Consider the following 18,902-nt stretch of genomic DNA (forward strand, 5'->3'; position numbering starts at 1 on the left):
CAGTGTAGCAGGACCGCGCAATTGTCATTCAAATTGCGACAGCGCTGAAAGCTGAAAATTGGCTTGGGCAGGAAGGTGCGTAAGTGCCTGGTGTGGAAGTGGTTAACCGCTTCAGCCCCAGACCATTTGGCTGGCCAAAGGGCCAGCCAAATGGTCTGGGGCTGAAGCGGTTAATTAAGAAAAAAAATCTGATTCTTATATATTTTTTTTAAATCATTGGGCCGGATTCAAAGAGATTTGCGCATTATTTACGGAGGCGCAGGGCAACGTTTTTGCCCTGCGCCCCCGCAAATTTGCTCCGCTGCCCTTGATTCACGGAGCAGAAGCTCCGTGAATTGCGCGGGCGCGCCGGCAAAATGCCCGGCGCTAGAGCACGCAATTTAAATGATCCCGTAGGGGGCGGGAATCATTTAAATTAGGCGTGTTCCCGTGCCATTCGTAGAGCGCATGCTCCATCGGGAAAATTTCCCGACGTGCATTGCGGCAAATGACGTCGCAAGGACGTCATTTGCTTCAAAGTGAACATGAATGGCGTCCAGCGCCATTCACGATTCACTTACGCAAACGACGTAAAATTCTAATTTCGCGACGTGGGAACGACGGGTATACGTAACATGGGCTGCCCCTGCTAATAGCAGGGGCAGCCTTGCGCGAAAACCGTCGTACGTAAACGACGTAAATTGTGTACGCAGGGCTCACGCAACGTTGTGAATCGGTGTTAGTATGCAATTTGCATACTATACACTGAGCACAACGTGAACGCCACCTAGCGTCCACAGCAAGAATGCAGCCTAAGAAATGCGGGCATAAGAGCCTTATGCCACGCAGATCTTAGGCTGCAGTCGGTGTAACGAGGTTCCTGAATCAGGAGCACTCGTTACGCCGGGGCAAGTAAGCAATTGCGCCTGTGTAACCTATGGTTACACAGGCGCAATTGCTTCTTGAATCCGGCCCACTGATTTTTATCCACTCTAGATTTTTTTATCACAAGCTAATTTTTGGATCTAGCTAAACTTTACCAAGTTGCAAAAAAAAGTCTCTGGCTGTCTGGGACTTGTGTCCTTCAGGGTACAAATGCCGCCTTTAGTAAATCAGTGAGTATAAGGTGTGATCTGCCGGTGTGTGGGCTGGACTCTTCATGTGTACAGAAGGCTGTGTGCCGTCCCCGGCTCTTCCTGGAGGTTTATTTTTATACCCAAGGTAAAGAGTGTTCTGTACGTCTGTCTGCTCCGGCACTGCCAACGCCGGCTAATACTTCAACTAAAAATACTTTGGAGGAGAGAAGACAGCGATCGGGAATATGGCCATTCAGGCCGAGGAGAACTTTTACGGGAAACACGGTAATCCATTCACTATTATATGTCTTCATATTCCTGGGGGAATGGCTGGAGAGAGGGAAAACTATCCATAGATCACTTCCTGAAGAGATCCCAACACATTGTAAATATGGAGCAGAATCCTGGGAATACATCCTATGATTGCGGAAACAGAGAAACGTAGAAGAGCGACGGCAGAAAAAGAGCAAGGCTGACACTTTTTTTTTTTTATTTATTTAGCAATTTTTTGTGTTTTTTTTTTTTGTTTTTTTAACCTTTTTATCTGAATATAAAACTATGCATGTCCTAAGGCTCCATTCACACCTAGGAGTATTTACGCCCGACGCCCGACGCTCGATACGCTGGAGGGGAGAAATACCATTGCCCTCTATGGAGGTTCACATCTCCACGCCGAACGCCGAAACGCCGATCGCCTGAAGCTCAAAACAAGTCCCGGACCCATTTTTTCAGGCGGCTTTGGCGTTCGGCATAGGAGATGTGGACCTGGGGGTTAATCGCTGCGTTTTGTCGCCGCAAATCGCGGTACAAAACGCCGCAATTTGTCGCCGCAATTCGCGGAACAAACCGCCGCGATTAGGTGTGAATGCAGCCTAAGGATGTTTAACCACTTCAGCCCTGAAAGAATTTACCCCCGTCCTTACCAGAGCACTTTTTGCGATTCGGCACTGCGTCGCTTTAACTGACAATTGCGCGGTCGTGCGACGTGGCTCCCAAACGTCCTTTTTCCCCCCACAAATAGAGCTTTCTTTTGGTGGTATTTGATCACCTCTGCGGTTTTTATTTTTTGCGCTATACACGAAAATAGAGCGACAATTTAACCACTTAAGACCCGGACCAATATGCAGGTAAAGGACCAGGCCCCTTTTTGGGATTCGGCACTGCGTCGCTTTAACTGACAATTGCACGGTCGTGCGACGTGGCTCACAAACAAGATTGGTGTCCTTTTTTTCCCACAAATAGAGCTTTATTTTGGTGGTATTTGATCACCTCTGCGGTTTTTATTTTTTTGCGCTATAAACAAAAATAGAGCGACAATATTTTTTACTTATTATTTGCTTATTATTTTATTATTTGCTATAATAAATATCCCCCAAAAACATATATAAAAAAACGTTTTTTTCCCTCAGTTTAGGCCGATACGATTGGGTCTGCGGGTCCCGCGTGCCCGCGACCCACGGCTGGGCACTTAAAGAGGACAAACCTGTACATGCTTGTGCCCAGCCGTGCTATTCTGCCGACGTATATCGGCGTTAGGCGGTCCTTAAGTGGTTAACCACTTAAGACCCGAACCAAAATGCAGCTAAAGGACCTTTCCCCTTTTTGCGATTCGGCATTGCGTCACTTTAACTGACAATTGCGCGGTCGTGCGATGTGGCTCCCAAACAAAATGTACATCCTTTTTTTCCCACAAATAGAGCTTTCTTTTGGTGGTATTTGATCACCTCTGCGGTTTTTATTTTTTTGCGCTATAAACAAAAATAGAGCGACTTTATGCTATAATAAATATCCCCCAAAAACATATAAAAAAAAACGTTTTTTTTCCCTCAGTTTAGGCCAATACGTATTCTTCTACCTATTTTTGGTGAAAAAAAATCGCAATAAGCATTTTTGGCTTTATAGCGTTTACAAAATAGGGGATAGCTTTATTGCATTTTTATTAATATTTTTTTTTTACTACTAATGGCGGCGATCAGCGATTTTTTTCATGGCTGCGACATTATGGCGGACACATCGGACAATTATGACACATTTTTGGGACCATTGTCATTTTCACAGCAAAAAGTGCTATAAAAATGCATTGATTACTGTCAAAATACATGACAATTGCAGTTTGGGAGTTAACCACTAGGGGGCGCTGGAGGGGTTAAGTGTGACCTCATACGTGTTTCTAACTGTAGGGGGGCGAGGGCTGGACGTGTGACGTCAGTGATCGTCTTTCCCTATATCAGAGAAAAGACGATCAGTGACAGTGCCACTGTGACCGATCACGGTACTCCGGCGGCGATCGGGTCCCGCGACCGCGGTCACGGAGCTTCGGACAGGGTTGCGGGCGCACGCCCGCGACCCACGGCTGGGCACTTAAAGAGGACGTACAGGTACGTGCTTGTGCCCAGCTGTGCCATTCTGCCGACGTATATCGGCGTCAGGCGGTCCTTAAGTGGTTAAAGAAAAAATTCAATTTTAAGGGCAAAAAAGTGCGCGGTATACGCCGATAAATACGGTAATTAAAGTTTGAAAGAAAAAAACACCCCACCTTTTTGGCATGTTTTCTTCAGGGCGTCCGTCCCATGTTGCCGCGACGAGGTACGTAATTTCTGCAGTTTTTTCGTGCTATACCCCAGCCCCCCCACCCCCGTTGCGGGACCTGTGTGTGTGTCCCAGAAAATGACGGGACCATTCATGCGCATGCGCAGTAGGAAATAGACTGTGAAGCCGCAAAGCTGTAAGGATGCCGGCGCCTGAGCCAATGGGTGCTGACATCGCAGGCTCCCTAGACAGGTAAGTGTCCCCTTTATTAAATATCAGCAGCTACAGTATTTTTTTTTTTTCATCCAGGCTGGAACTTAGCATAGAATGCATTAAGATAAAAAACTTTCTGCCTTTAGAACCACTTTAAATTGACTTGGTGATCTATTTAGAAAACGGAAAATGCATGACGATTTACCCAGCGAATCTGCATGTGGCAAATAGACGAAAAAAACTCTGGACTGCCGCACTCCAAAATGACTAAAACAAATTAGGTCTTTATTTTCAAATGCACATGCATTCACCGCAAGCAAAAAGGTACAGTATAGGCCGACGCGTTTCACGCTGTACTTCAGCGCTTAGTCATGGCTCTGCATGTGCATTTGTTCTTCTGATCAAATGTTTTTTTTTTTATGGGCCAAAGTAAAATACTGAATTATAGCCACTAGATGGAGCTGAGGAGCATAGGAAATACATACATCTTTGTTACAAGAGGCACATTCTAGAGAACACTAGAGGGAATTGGGAAATAAACGTAAGCTTTATTATTTTAAACGTCTGCATCACTCTTCTACCTAGGGATGCAAAGCACCACAAGCAGTGGTTTTAATTCCCACCTTAACAAACTTGTTATACTTACCTACCCTGTGTAGTGGTTTTGCACAGAGCAGCCATGATCCTCTTCTTTTCGGGTCCCTTGCCGGTGTTCTATTGGATAGTACCCGCTATCACGAAGTGGGCGCGCATTTGCAGTAAGGAAGGGCACTCCAGCTGATTTCCTGATCAGCTGGCGTGACATCCCCATGGCGCATGCGCACACAGTAGGAGGTATCTCTCGACGGAACATACCATTTTACGGGCACAATTAAAACCTATGCAAATAGCAGAGGGAGACCGTAGATTGAGCCTCACTATTGCAGGGTGGGTTGTAGCTTTGTTGCAACCCGGCCTTAGACACAGGCACTACCCATTGTTCAGCACACCCAACCCGCCATGCAACACACACAAAAGCGGACCTTCAGCACCACAACAGCGAGGCACAATCTGACATCTACGGTCTCCCTACACTGTTTGCATAGGTTTCAATTGTGCCCCTGAGATGGTGTGTTCCATAGAGAGATGCCTCTTACGGTGTGCGTATGCACCATGGGGACGTCACGCCAGCTGATCGGAAAATCAGCTGGAGTGCCCTTCCATACTGCGCATGCGCAGACACTTATCGGACGGCGGGCACTATCCGATAGAACACTGGCGCAGCTTGCTATGGGGGCACCTGAGCTGAGCCAATACTCTATGGCCCAGATTCTCAAAGACTTACGACGGCGTATCTCCAGATACGCCTGTCGTAAGTCCGAATGGCCGCCGTCGTATCTATGCGCCTGATTCATAGAATCAGTTACGCATAGATTTGGCCAAGATACGAGCGGCGTAAGTCTCCTACGCCGTTGTATCTTGGGGTGCATATTTACGCTGGCCGCTAGGTGGCGCTTCCGTTGATTTCCGCGTCGAATATGTAAATGAGCAAGATACGCCGATTCATGAACGTACGTACGCCCGTCGCAATTAGTTACGCCGTTTACGTAAGACATACGCCGACGTAAAGATAAAGCAGGTCTCTAGGTGGCGCAGCCCATGCAAGGTATGGACGTCGGAACAAGCGTATCTTTTTACGTCGTTTATGTAAGTCGTACGTGAATGGGGCTGTGCGTAGGTTACGTTCACGTCACAGGCATTGAGCCGGCGTATCTTTGGGTGTAAATACGACGTGATACTGAGCATGCGCCGTTCGTTCGGCCATGCATCTACATGGAGTCACGCTTAATTTAAAAAAAAACACGCCCACAACCTGCCTTTTTTGAATTCCGCGTGCTTACGCCGGCCGATTTATGCTACGCCGCCGTAACTTAGGACGCAAGTGCTTTGTGAATACAGCACTTGCCTCTCTAAGTAGCGGCGGCGTAGCGTAAATAAGATATGCTATGCCCGCACAACGTAAAGCCGCCCTACGTGAATCTAGGCCTATGCATCCATTCAGAATCAGCCCCGCCCCCTCTCTCACCTCATTGGCTGGGCCAGATTCTCGTATCTGGGCGTAAAACTGTGCGGGCGTAACGTATCTGATTTACGTTACGCTGCCGCAAGTTTTACAGGCAAGTGCTTTATTCACAAAGAACTTGCCTTTAAAGTTGCTGCGGCGTAGCGTAAATCACCCGGCGCAAGCCCGCCTAATTCAAATGAGCCGGGTAGGGGGCGTGGAGCATTTAAATTAGGCGCGTTCCCGCGCCGAACGTACTGCGCATGCGCCATCCGGAAAATATCCCAGGGTGCATTGCTCCAAATGACATCGCAAGGACGTCATTGGTTTCGACGTGAACGTAAATGGCGTCCAGCCCTATTCAAGGAGGACTTACGCAAACAACGTAAATTTAAAAATTTCGACGCGGGAACGACGTCCATACTTAACATTGGTTGCCCCTCATATAGCAGCGTCGCAAATCTAACGTAAACGTCGTAACTTCACTGCGTCGACCGCGCGTACATTCGGGAATTCGCGTATTTTGCTAATTTGCATACTCGACGGTGAAAACGACAGAGGCGACACCAAGCGGCAAAAAAACAAAATTGCATTTAAGATCCGACAGCGTAAGAGCCTTACGCCTGTCGGATCTAATGGATATCTATGCGTAACGGATTCTAAGAATCAGTCGCATAGATACGACGGCCCAGATTAGGACCTACGACGGCGTACATTGCGTTGCGCCGTCGTAAGCCCTTTGAGAATCTGGGCCTTACCCTTTAAACTCTGCGTCCTCCATGGAATGATCAGTTTCGGAAGGACTAAAGTGTTTTCAGCATGCTTACCTATTGCCGTATTCTGTTGCAACTGCAAAACATGAAAGGCTCCGTTCCCTGAGCTAGGAGATTATGTGTTATTTACCAGAACTATCCAGAGTTTCAGCCATTTGATGGATATTTGAAGGTCTCATTGGCCCTAATTGCTAAAAATAGGGGCCATTATGGCAAATACCGATTGTTATTACTTTGAGAATTAGGCCTAAAGAGCCCTCTAGGGAAAAAAGAAGATAATGAATACAATTTACAAAATGTACCGCTCCGCCTTACTATACAACGTTTTTCAGAAAAGCGATGTTGAATTTAAAGGCGACTGATGCTATCATGTTGTTTCTGTAGTGCAGCCAGGCAGAATTAATCGTAATAATTGCAGGCTCCTTTTTTATTTGCAACCGTCCTATTTGCTGTGACAAGGGTACAAACACCCTGGGGGAGATTCAGATAGAGATACGACGGCGTATCTCCTGATACGCCGTCGTATCTCTGAGATCCGACGGTCGGATCTATGCGACTGATTCGTAAGAATCAGTTACGCATAGATCTCCCTTAGATCCAACAGGTGTAAGTGACTTACACCGTCGGATCTTAGGCTGCAATCTCCCGCCGGCCGCTAGGTGGCGCTTCCATTTGTATACGCGACGAATATGCAAATGAGGAGACCCGCCGATTCAGAAACGAACGCCCGCCTGTCGCTTTTTTTTTTACGTCGTTTGCGTTCGGCTTTTTCCGGCGGATAGTTACCCCTGCTATATGCGGCGTATCCTATGTTAAGTATGGCCGTCGTTCCCGCGCCGAGTTTTGAATTTTTACGTTGTTTGCGTAAGTCGGTCGCGAATACGGATGGACATAATTTACGTTCACGACAAAACCAATGACATCCTAGCAACGTCATTGGGAGCAATGCACGCTGGGAAATTTACGCGCCTGATTTAAATACTACACTCCCCCTAGCCGCGGAATTTTAATTCCACCGGGGGATTTACGATCCGCCGGCGCAAGTTTCGAGGTAAGTGCTTTCTGAATACTGCACTAGCCTCTCAAATTTGCGCCGGCGGATCGTAAATCAGATAGATTACGCGGATCTAAAGATCCGCTAATCTATCTGAATCTAGCCCCCTGTGCTAGCCCCATGTTAAAGGGCCGTACCGGTGCTCAACACTGATGGCACCGGTGCAACTCATGCCCCCCTGAAAAGCGCTGTTGATTGGAGCATTGCGCAGGGGGCAGGTTGGAACCGCTGGATCTGAAGCTTCAGTTGGACTTCAAATTATATGTGCAAAAAATAAACAGATTTTTAGGGAGAAAAGATGGATGACAAATATTTGCAAGTGTGAACATTTTACCATTCTGCCAAGCAAAATCCACTCTAAAAAGCCACAATGTTTAACCACTTAACCCCCGGACCATATTGCTGGTCAAAGACCAGAGCACTTTTTGCGATTCGGCACTGCGTCGCTTTAACTGACAATTGCGCGGTCGTGCGACGTGTCTCCCAAACAAAATTGGCGTCTTTCTTTCCCCACAAATAGAGCTTTCCTTTGGTGGTATTCGATCACCTCTGCGGTTTTTAGTTTTTTGCGCTATAAACAAAAATAGAGCGACAATTTTGAAAAAAATGAATATTTTTTACTTTTTACTATAATAAATATCCCCCAAAAATATATAAAAAAAAAATTTCCTCAGTTTAGGCCGATACGTTTACTTCTACATATTTTTCGTAAAAAAAAAAAAATCGCAATAAGCGTTTATTGATTGGTTTGCACAAAAGTTATAGCGTTTACAAAATAGGGGGTATTTTTATGGCATTTTTATTAATATTTTTTTTTTACTAGTAATGGCGGCGATCAGCGTTTTGTTTTCGGTAGTGCGACATTATGGCTAAGGATGAGCTCTGGCGTGTTCGCATAGAACACGTGTAGAGCCCGCCAGGAAGTCGGCACCCGCGCTGCGCTAATCACAGCCAGGCAGACATTTCCCGATCTCTGCAGCCGAGCATCGGACAATGTCTGCCTGGCTGTGATTAGCGCAGCGCGGGTGCCGACTTCCTGGCGGGCTCTGCACGTGTTCTATGCGAACACGCCAGAGCTCATCCTTAATTATGGCGGACACTTCGGACACATTTGACACATTTTTGGGACCATTGGCAATTTTATAGCGATCAGTGCTATAAAAATGCATTGGATTACTATAAAAATGCCACTGGCAGTGAAGGGGTTAACACTAGGGGGCGGGGAAGGGGTTAAGTATGTTCCCTGGGTGTGTTCTAACTGTGGGGGGGGTGGCCTCACTAGGGGAAATGACTGATCGCTGTTCATACATTGTATGAACAGAAGATCAGCATTTCTCTCCCTGACAGGACCGGGAGCAGTGTGTTTTTTTTAAAGTGTATTTTGTGCGTGTACTCGAGAGAGGAGCCGGACTGCAGGAGTTGGGAGTAGGCAGGCCTCCCCCAGAGGCAATCTGCCACCTTTCTCCATGCCCCGGGTGGCAATGGCGGGTGTGTGAGGGGGTCCTCCCACACAGCCCGCCCTACCTGCTCCGCTTTGAAGCCCAACGGGGCAGAGGGACTCCCTATAAGGGAGTGAGAGGATCTAGCCCGCTCAACCAGCCCTGTTAGTCCTTCGCCTCTCTTTTTTTAGAGACCGCGTGGTCAAAGTGCGTGCATGTTAACCCAATTTCGAGTGCTCCCGGTCCTCGCTCTGTAACGAGCGATCGCGCGTGCCCGGCGGCGATCGCCCCTAGTGGCCTGCGCGGGAGCTGACGTATAGCTACGGGCTCTCGCGCAGGGGAGCCGACCTGCCGCCGTATAACTGCGGCGGCTGGTCGGCAAGCAGTTAAAGAATGTAATGCCGCATACACACGATCAGATTTTCCGTCTGGAAAAACCTTGGAAGGTTTTTTCGACGGAATTCCTCTCAAGCTTGGCTTGCATACACACGGTCTCACAAAAGTTCTCTGAACTTTCGACCGGCAAGAATGCAGTGACGTACACACTACGACGAGCTGAGAAAATGAAGTTCAGTGCTTCCAAGCATGCGTCAAATTGTTTCAGAGCATGCGTCGGAATTTTGCGCATCGGAATTACTACAGACGATCGTAATTTCCGATCAGATTTTTTTCTGACGGAAAAATTGAGAACCAGCTCTCAATTTTTTTTTTTCGGCGGAAATTCCGACAGCAAAAGTCCGATCATACACACGGTCGGAATTTCCGCTCAAAAGCTCCCATCGGACTTTGCTGTCGGAAAATCAGATTGTGTGTACGGGGCGTTACAGTGGAAGGCCGATCATTTTCCTTTTCCCTAAAACATGCGGCCTGGGAAGTTTTCTGATTTAGCGAAAATACTTCCATGAATAGCCTGGACATCAGCTGCTGAGATCTGGGCTGGAGTGGTACAGATAAGGTTCTTCTATTACAACAATAGGGTACAAAGTCTCCAAGTTAATGAGTTAAGCATTTAGAATTTACAAAGAGCAAAAAAATTGCCTTAAGCTGCTGATAGACTGGTGGAATTTTGTTTGAAAAATTTTCATTTTAAGAATATTTGTTTAATTTTCTAATTAGTTGGTTTTAATCAACGTTTGTTTTTTGGACCGCAGTGATGGAAATTTTTTTTTAAACAAACGACCTTCTAACTGTGTACGTGGTTTTCATTTAGTAAAGTCATATTAAAATCAAATGTTTTTCTTAAATACTCTCAAAAGACATTGGTCATGTCGTTAAAATGTACTAATAAGAAAATTATTTCCACTTTCAGTCTAAATTTAAGATACTGACGCACTGTTTGGTACGCGTCTCCATTCACACAGCATACCTAAAATCATTTTCTAAACATTTTTTTTTTCCTCTCTGGTTGTTTGGTGCGAGTTTATACCTAGGACTTTATATTGTTCAGAATAGCTTCCAAGGTGCAATTAGAGGACAGATGTAAGGACTGAAAAAAAGTGCATTTACATATGATATACCACCCAAGCCTTAAGATCTTTAACCCTTTGTTTAGGAAAGACACTGGCCCAGATTCACAAAGCACTTACGCCGACTTATAACAAGTTACGCCGACGTATAACAAGTTACGCCGACGTAAGTGCATATGTGCGCCGTCGTATCTGCGCGCCAGACCCACAAACAGATATGCGCCTAAAACCAGGCTACGCCCCGCCGACGTAGCTTGCTTACGCCGGTGTAGGGTGGGCGCACATTTAGGCTGGGTGCATGGTGCCGCTCCCATTGATTAGCCATTCAAAAATGCAAATGAGGGAAATACGGCGATTCACGAACCTGCGTGCACCCGATGCAGGCTACGCGAGGTGCGTGTAAGTTGTACGACCCATAGACACACTCCTAAACCTTGTAGACATCCTTCCCAGAAGAGTCGAAGCTGTTGTAGGCCAACCTAATATTGAGCCCTACGAACTAAGACTGGGATACCATTAAAGTTCATGTGCGTGTAAAGACAGGCGTCACAATACTTTTGACAATATAGTGTAGCTGTGTTACAGGAAGATGTATGTTTGTAGACTGAAATCACAAGTAAAAATTGTATTTCTCTGCCGGCCATTGTGATAACTAACGCGCCATTTCAACCTCAACAGTGCAAACATACCTTGAGATTAATGTTCCTATGAGATGGGTAAGGCTACCACCACCCAAACCTCCCCCAAGGTCACAGGTGTGACTTCAGTAATCAGTGTGCCACATACCTTTCAACTTTATGAGATGGGAAAGAGGGACAAAGCATGTAGGCAATCTATGCAACCCACCACACCTTCAACGATGTAGACCATGATGAATCACTGGATGGCTATGCTATCTTCCCACAATGCTTCTTGAATGGAGGCAATATTCCTCCCACTGATATAAACATTCGGACACCATTCCTCCTACTGATATAAACAATGGAACACCATTACTCCTACTGATATAGCAGTGTTGCATTATTCCTTCCACTGACACCAATTATGGGGGATTATCCCTACCACTAATAACAATGATGGGGCAATATTTCTCCTGCTATTGACCACAGGTGCTATGGAATTTTTCTTACTCCCACTGACCACCAACCCGAGGCATTGTTTACTCCCATTGATACTGGGGCATTTTCTACTGACCACCATCCTGAGGAATGGTTTACACCATGGGCGCAGTGTTGCCAACCTACCAGATTGAAATTTACTGGCAGGACACCCGAAATTTACTGGCGCAAATCTAGGTGCAAATTTTCAGTATTTAGGCTACAAACAAGTATGCTAGGCAAATAGCAATGTGATTTAAGGTAGATATTAAGGTAAAAAAACATATTTTTGTTATTTTCGATATAATAAGGGCAAATTATCACCCCCTGCCTCCATCCCCCTCTGCCACCAACACCCCCAGGCCCCCTGTCTCCAATCACTCTCTGCCTCCATTCCCCTCTGCTGTGCCACCAACAACCCCTGTATCCATCCCCCACCCTCTGCAGTGCTACCACCCCCCTCTGCAGTGCCACCAACACCCCCTGCCTCCAATCACCCCCTGCCACTAACACCCCCTGCCTCCATTGCCCCCTGCCTCCATCCCCCTCTGCGGTTCCACCGCAGCCACCATCACCCCCTGCCTCCAATCTCCATGCGCAGTTCCAAGGCAAACCGATCTTGGCTATTTTTACTGGCACATTCCCGCAACCACTGACATTTACGAACAGGGGGAAAAAGTGCCCATTTTTACGAACTGTCCGTAAAAATATGGACGGTTGGCAACACTGCATGGGCGTCCGCAATGGGGGGGCAAGTACCCCTCCCGGAGCAAGGCGTCTGCACACACAGCCCTAAAAATTTCCACTTGCCTGTACACATTTGGCAAGTGGAAATTAACGGAGGGTGAGTATGGACCAGGGGCGGACTGAGCTGACAGTTTCCTGGCTGATCGTTTCTGGCAGAAGCTATGCGGCCATCAGAACGGCTGGGGGGGGCTCTTTGCCTTCGGGCCACTCTGATGTCCTGTACAAAAGGCCGCACTGCTTCTCCCAGAAGCGATCAGCCAGGAAACTGTCAGAAGGATCAGGCGGCCGGATGATACAAAGAGGGAATCTCCTGCTGAGACACCGGCCGCTGTCAAACACACTCCCGCCTCCTGGACTGACATTGCTGGCCACTGATGGGGCTGTACGTACGAGCAATGATATGCTGCACTGATGGCCACTGATAAGCTGCATATATGGCCAATAATAAGCTGCATTGATGGGCAATGATACGCTGCACTGATGGGCAATGGTTTACTTCACTGATGAGCAATGATACACTGCAATGATGGGAAATGATATGCTGCACTGATGGGCAATGATGCGCTGCACTGATGGGCAATGATGCACTGAACTGGTGGACACTGATAAGCTGCACTGATGGCAACTGATAGTATATGACTAGCCTGAATTAAGATTTTGTTAAGTTAACATTATTTTTGTGTCTTTATTGTAGGTGAACCAAGGAAGTTTGATCCAAAGTTTAAAGGACCCATCGGAAACAGGTAACATTTGTATAAATAAATGAGTAGTGTGCTTAAGGGGGACATAGTGTGTTTCTCATACATTTTCTTAATGTACTACTTATGATCAGAAATACAAATATTACTTTTTAATCAGGTCAACGTGAAATATTACTTAGTTCATATTTAGCTTGTGAGATCAATAGGCTCACTCCCAAATAAGCAGCACCTGCGCTGTAAAATAGATCTGAAAGGCAGGAGAAATCAGCTTACATAAGCAGCAGGGAAAGAGCACAAACCTTCACCCTGAGGCTGCATTCACACCTGAACGCGGCGTATTGTACCGCGATTTGCCGCAACAAATTGCGGCGTTTTGTTACGCGATTTACCACGGTTTTCGCTGGAGGGGTGATTTACACATTGTCGGCTATGGCCGAACGCCGAAGCCACCTGAAAAAAAGGGTCAGGGACTTGTTTTGAGCTTCAGGCGTACGGCGTTTCGGCGTATGGCGTGGAGATGTGAACCATTTCCATAGCCGACAATGTTAAATCACCCCTCCAGCGTATTTCAGGCTGCAATAGCGTCGGGCGTAAAAACGCCTAGGTGTGAATGGAGCCTAAGGGGAAGTGTCTGACCTTGAAATATATAGGCTTTAAGCAAACATATGAGTGGTGCTGGGCTTTCTAATTGGAAAGCCCAGCATGTTTTTTAAAGTACTGTAATACCCCTTTCACACTGGCGTGGTTTTCAGGCGATTTAGCGCTAGAAATAGCCTCTGCTAAGCGCCTGGGGCAGTGCGCTTGCGGGGCGTTCCGAAAAGTCCTGAAAGCCACATCTTTGGGGTGGGTTGGAAGTGCTGTATTTAGCTCTCCCAAAACGCCCTGCCCATTGAAATGAATGGGCAGGGCTTCTGAAGCACCTGAAAAGCGCTTCAGAAATGCCTCCACACAGGAGTTTTAATCCCCTTCTTTGGCAAAAGCACCACTTAAACAGTGGTTAAGCGCCGCAAAAACGAGCGTCAGTTTACCGCGGCCGTGGCCCCAGTGTGAAAGGGGTCTAAAGCCTCGTACACACGATAGGTTAACCAGAGGACAACGGTCTGAAGGACCGTTGTCTTCGGTTAACCGATGAAGCTGACTGATGGTCCGTCACGCCTACACACCATAGGTTAAATAACCGATCGTGTCAGAACGCGGTGACGTAAAACACAATGACGTGCTGAAAAAAACGAAGTTCAATGCTTCCAAGCATGCGCCGACTTGATTCTGAGCATGTGTGGATTTTTAACCGATGGTTGTGCCTACTAACGATCAGTTTTTTTCTATCGGTTAGGAATCCATCGGTTAATTTTAAAACAAGTTGGCTTTTTTTTAACCTATGGATAAATAACCAATGGGGCCCACACACGATGGGTTTGGTCCGATGAAAACGGTCCATCAGACCGTTCTCATCTGTTTGACCGATCGTGTGTACGAGGCATAAGAATAGTTTTTACATTTTAGAATGGTGTGCCTCGAGACTGTCCATAATCTTTAACAACTTGATCACTGGGCACGTAAACCCACTTAATAACCAGACCAATTTTCAGCTTTCGGTGCTCTCACAATTTGAATGACAATTACTCAGTCATACAACACTGTACCCAAATGAAATTTTCATCCTTTTTTTCACACAAATAGAGCTTTCTTTTGGTGGTATTTAATCACCGTTGGGTTTTTTATTTTTTGCGCTATAAGAGAAAAAATACTGAAAATTCTGTAAAAGAAATGATTTTTTTTGTTTATAAATTATAACATTTAGCAAATTTAGTATTTTTTTCTTCATTCTTTTGCATAAATGTGAAAGATGAAGTTACGCCGAGTAAATAGATACCCAACATGTCACCCTTCAAAATTGCACACGCTCGTGGAATGGCGCCAAACTTTGCTACTTAAAAATCCCCAAAGGCGACAATGCAGGGTATTGCAGAGTATTGTGGGGTATTGCAGAGTATTGTGGGGTATTGCAGAGTAGTGTGGTGTATTGCAGAGTATTGTGGGGTATTGCAGAGTATTGTGGGGTATTGCAGAGTAGTGTGGGGTATTGCACAGTATGGGTATTGTGGGGTATTGCACAGTATGGGTATGGGATGGCTGTGCAGGGATGGATGGCTGGCTGGATCTGTGACTGCATGTGTCACAGATCCAGCCCACAGCACTCGTGCTGCATCTGCTCTCTCCCCCCCCCCTCTCTCCTCTCACACTGTACCGTTTGGTACAGAATGGGGAGGGAGGAAACGGCATCATCACATGACCCCGGTTTGTTTACTAGTGATCGCTCCGTCATTGGACGGAGCGATCACGTGGTAAACCGCCGCTATCAGAGGACCCGGCGATCACGGACATTCCCGTGTGCGCGCCTCGGGGGGGCGTTAAGCAACCACCTTGTAGACGTATATCGTCTATAGGGCGGTTGTTAACTGGTTAAAGGGTGCCTGGAGACTGTCCATAATTTCTAAAGGGTGCCTTGAAACTGTCCATCATTTTTAAAGAGTAACTCGAGACTGTCCATAATATTTAAAGGGTGCCTTGGCTGAAAAAAGGAACACTGCATTAGAAAATTTAACAAAAATGTATCAAATTTTTATTTTCATACGAAAGTTCTACTAGCAAGCTTTAAGCTGGGGCCTATTCTAGTGTAGCTACTCCACTGTCCATTGGGTTTATTTGTAGCTCCATTGCTGCACCTTAGTCCTCCAGGTAGGACAACCACGATGGCCCATTGGTATGAATATTCAGAAATACAGTATAGAAAATTTTGAAACAGATAGAAAAACATCTAAAATGAGACTTGAACCCAATTAACAGATAAACATTTTCTATCCGTTAATTCCGCGCTCTGGACAGATCTTGCGTTTGGCAGCAGCTTGGGCCTTGGTGACTAACATGTCTCCATCTGACCTCTCTCAGTGGCCCATGCGTTCATAAAAACAGCCTCCAAGCTGTCTGGTTCATTTCCATTGCCAAACTTGTAGGATTGCGCACGGCCGACAGATGCCACAAATGAAGAGGAGCCGGAAATATTCCAGAAATGCAGCCAGTCAAACGTTTTCTCACTGTAACACAAATGCCCCCACATTTTCAGTGAAATTACAATGACATTGTTTCAGCTCTCTCCCTTCCAAGCGCACGCAGAGATTGTGCACGTGACTCATAGTGTTCAGTGGCTTAATGAATACAGAGCAGCCTCATCTTCTGTTTTTACAGATCTGCCTGCTCTGCCAATATCCTTTAGAGCTGTGCATGCAGCCAAATAGGAAGTATTCCGTTTGTATCAGAGGATAAATGATCCAGGTAATGCACTCCAATTGGAGCTGCATATTTACAGAAATGCTAAATGCCTAAAGGAAAACTTCAGCCCCAAAAAAGGGACAGAATTTTAAAATGGTCAAAGTGGCCAGGTTTACACATACCTTATTCACTCTAATGCCGCGTACACACGGTCGGAATTTCCGACAACAAATGTTCGATGTGAGCTTGTTGTCGGAAAATCCGACCGTGTGTATGCTCCATCGATGCACAAAAATCCGACGGAATCCATTTTACCAAAAATATGTAGAAGAATACGTATCAGCCTAAACTGAGGAAAAATATATATTTTTTTATATATATTTTTGGGGGATATTTATTAGAAAAAAGTAAAAAAATATTGAATTTTTTTTCAAAATTGTCGCTCTATTTTTGTTTATAGCACAAAAAATAAAAACCGCATAGGTGATCAAATACCACCAAAAGAAAGCTCTATTTGTGGGAAGAAAAGGACGCAAATTTCGTTTCGGTACAACATTGCATGACAGCGCAATTACCAGTTAAAGCAGCGCAGTGCCAAATTGTAAAAACACCTCTGGGCATTTAGCTGCATATTGGTCCGGGGCTTAAGTGGTTAATAAAGGACATTTCTTTTTTTAAACATTTTACTGCTTTTTGGGGTGAATGGGTAGGGGTACCCCTACTCACTCACATAGGGTCGGGCCAGGATCCGGGGACCCCCTTTCCAATAAGGATCCGGGGGCCCCAGATTCCAATAAGCCTGCAGACCCCCACAACCACTGCTTTGGCTCTGCCCACTGCCCCAAAGCACCCACCCCCCCATGTTGAGGGCATGTGGCCAGGTATGGTTCAGGACGCTTGCTCGTCCCCTTCCTTTTCCTGACCTGAATGCTTGGATAAGGGTCTGGTATGGACCTGGGAGGGACCCCAATTTTTCTTTTTTGCTGGCAATTTTTTGCTGACAGCTGATGATTTATCAGTTGTTAACTAGTAGCCGACCGCGCACCGTCATTATACGGCGGCAGGTCGGCTCTCCTGGGCGAGAGCCCGTAGCTATACGTCCTATCGTATAGCCGCCACTAGGGGGCGCGTGCGCGCCGCCGGAGGCGCGCGTGCGCGCTCCCCGCTCGCCCCCGACTCCCGTGCGTGTGCCCGGCGGGCGCGATCGCCGCCGGGCACACGCGATCGCTCGGTACAGAGCGGGGAACGGGAGCTGTGTGTGTAAACACACAGCTCTCGTTCCTGTCAGCAGGGGAAATGCTGATTTTCTGTTCATACAATGTATGAACAGAAAATCAGTGTTTCCCCTAGTGAGGCCACCCCCCCCCCCACAGTAAGAACACACCCAGGCATACTTAACCCCTTCCCCGCCCCCTAGTGTTAACCCCTTCACTGCCAGTGGCATTTTTATAGTAATCTAATGCATTTTTATAGCACTGATCGCTATAAAAATGCCAATGGTCCCAAAAATGTGTCAAAAATGTCCGAAGTGTCCGCCATAATGTCGCAATACCGAAAAAAAAATCGCTGATCGCCGCCATTACTAGTAAAAAAAATATTAATAAAAATGCCATAAAAATACCCCCTATTTTGTAAACGCTATAACTTTTGCGCAAACCAATCAATAAACGCTTATTGCGATTTTTTTTACGAAAAATATGTAGAAGAATACGTATCGGCCTAAACTGAGGAAAAAAAATGTTTTTTTATATATTTTTGGGGGATATTTATTACAGCAAAAAGTAAAAAATATTCATTTTTTTCAAAATTGTCGCTCTATTTTTGTTTATAGCGCAAAAAATAAAAAACGCAGAGGTGATCAAATACCACCAAAAGAAAGCTCTATTTGTGGGAAAAAAAGGACGCCAATTTTGTTTGGGAGCCACGTCGCACGACCGCGCAATTGTCTGTTAAAGCGACGCAGTCCCAAATCGCAAAAAGTACTCTGGTCTTTAGGCAGCAATATGGTCCGGGGGGTAAGTGGTTAAGGACGGCAGTGGCCGGCTTTCCAGCTTGCTTCTTAGCAACCAGCTATATACAGTGGCCCGGATTCAAGAAGCAATTGCGCCTGCGTAACCATAGGTTACACCGCGCAATTGCTTACTTGCCCCGGCGTTACGAATGCTCCTGATTCAGGAACATCGTAACGCCGACTGCAGCCTAAAATCTGCGTGGCATAAGGCTCTTATGCCACGCATATCTTAGGCTGCATTCTTGCGATGGCCGCTAGGGGGCGCTCCCATTGTGCTCAGTGTATAGTATGCAAATTGCATACTAACACCGATTCACAATGTTGCACGAGCCCTGCGTACGCAATTTACGTTGTTTCCGTACGGCGTGTTTAGCGTAAGGCTGCCCCTTCTAATAGCAGGGGCAGCCAATGCTAAAGTATACCCGACGTTCCCGCGTCGCGACGTTCGTTTTATACGTATTTTGCGTAAGTGATTCGTGAATGGCGCTGGACGTCATCATTTGCCG

At 46.4% G+C, this 18,902-nt stretch overlaps 1 protein-coding gene across 6 annotated transcripts in view; it reads left to right on the forward strand.

The window, feature by feature from the left end:
- Positions 1 to 18,902, forward strand: part of SLC44A5 (solute carrier family 44 member 5) — a 219,064-nt gene that overhangs the window by 71,257 nt on the left and 128,905 nt on the right. For 2 of the 6 annotated variants that reach the window (XM_040360678.1, XM_040360681.1), the window contains exons 1-2: positions 1,140 to 1,340; positions 13,109 to 13,157. In XM_040360678.1, coding sequence (XP_040216612.1) covers positions 1,301 to 1,340; positions 13,109 to 13,157 — 89 coding nt within the window. In that variant the 5' untranslated portion in view covers positions 1,140 to 1,300. Of the gene's footprint in view, positions 1 to 1,139; positions 1,341 to 13,108; positions 13,158 to 18,902 lie in introns of those variants that run through there. The other 4 variants (XM_040360680.1, XM_040360676.1, XM_040360679.1 and 1 more) reach the window with 3 other exon arrangements.

This window comes from Rana temporaria, chromosome 7 (genome assembly GCF_905171775.1).
Source record: "Rana temporaria chromosome 7, aRanTem1.1, whole genome shotgun sequence".
NCBI classification, from domain to species: Eukaryota; Metazoa; Chordata; class Amphibia; order Anura; family Ranidae; genus Rana; species Rana temporaria.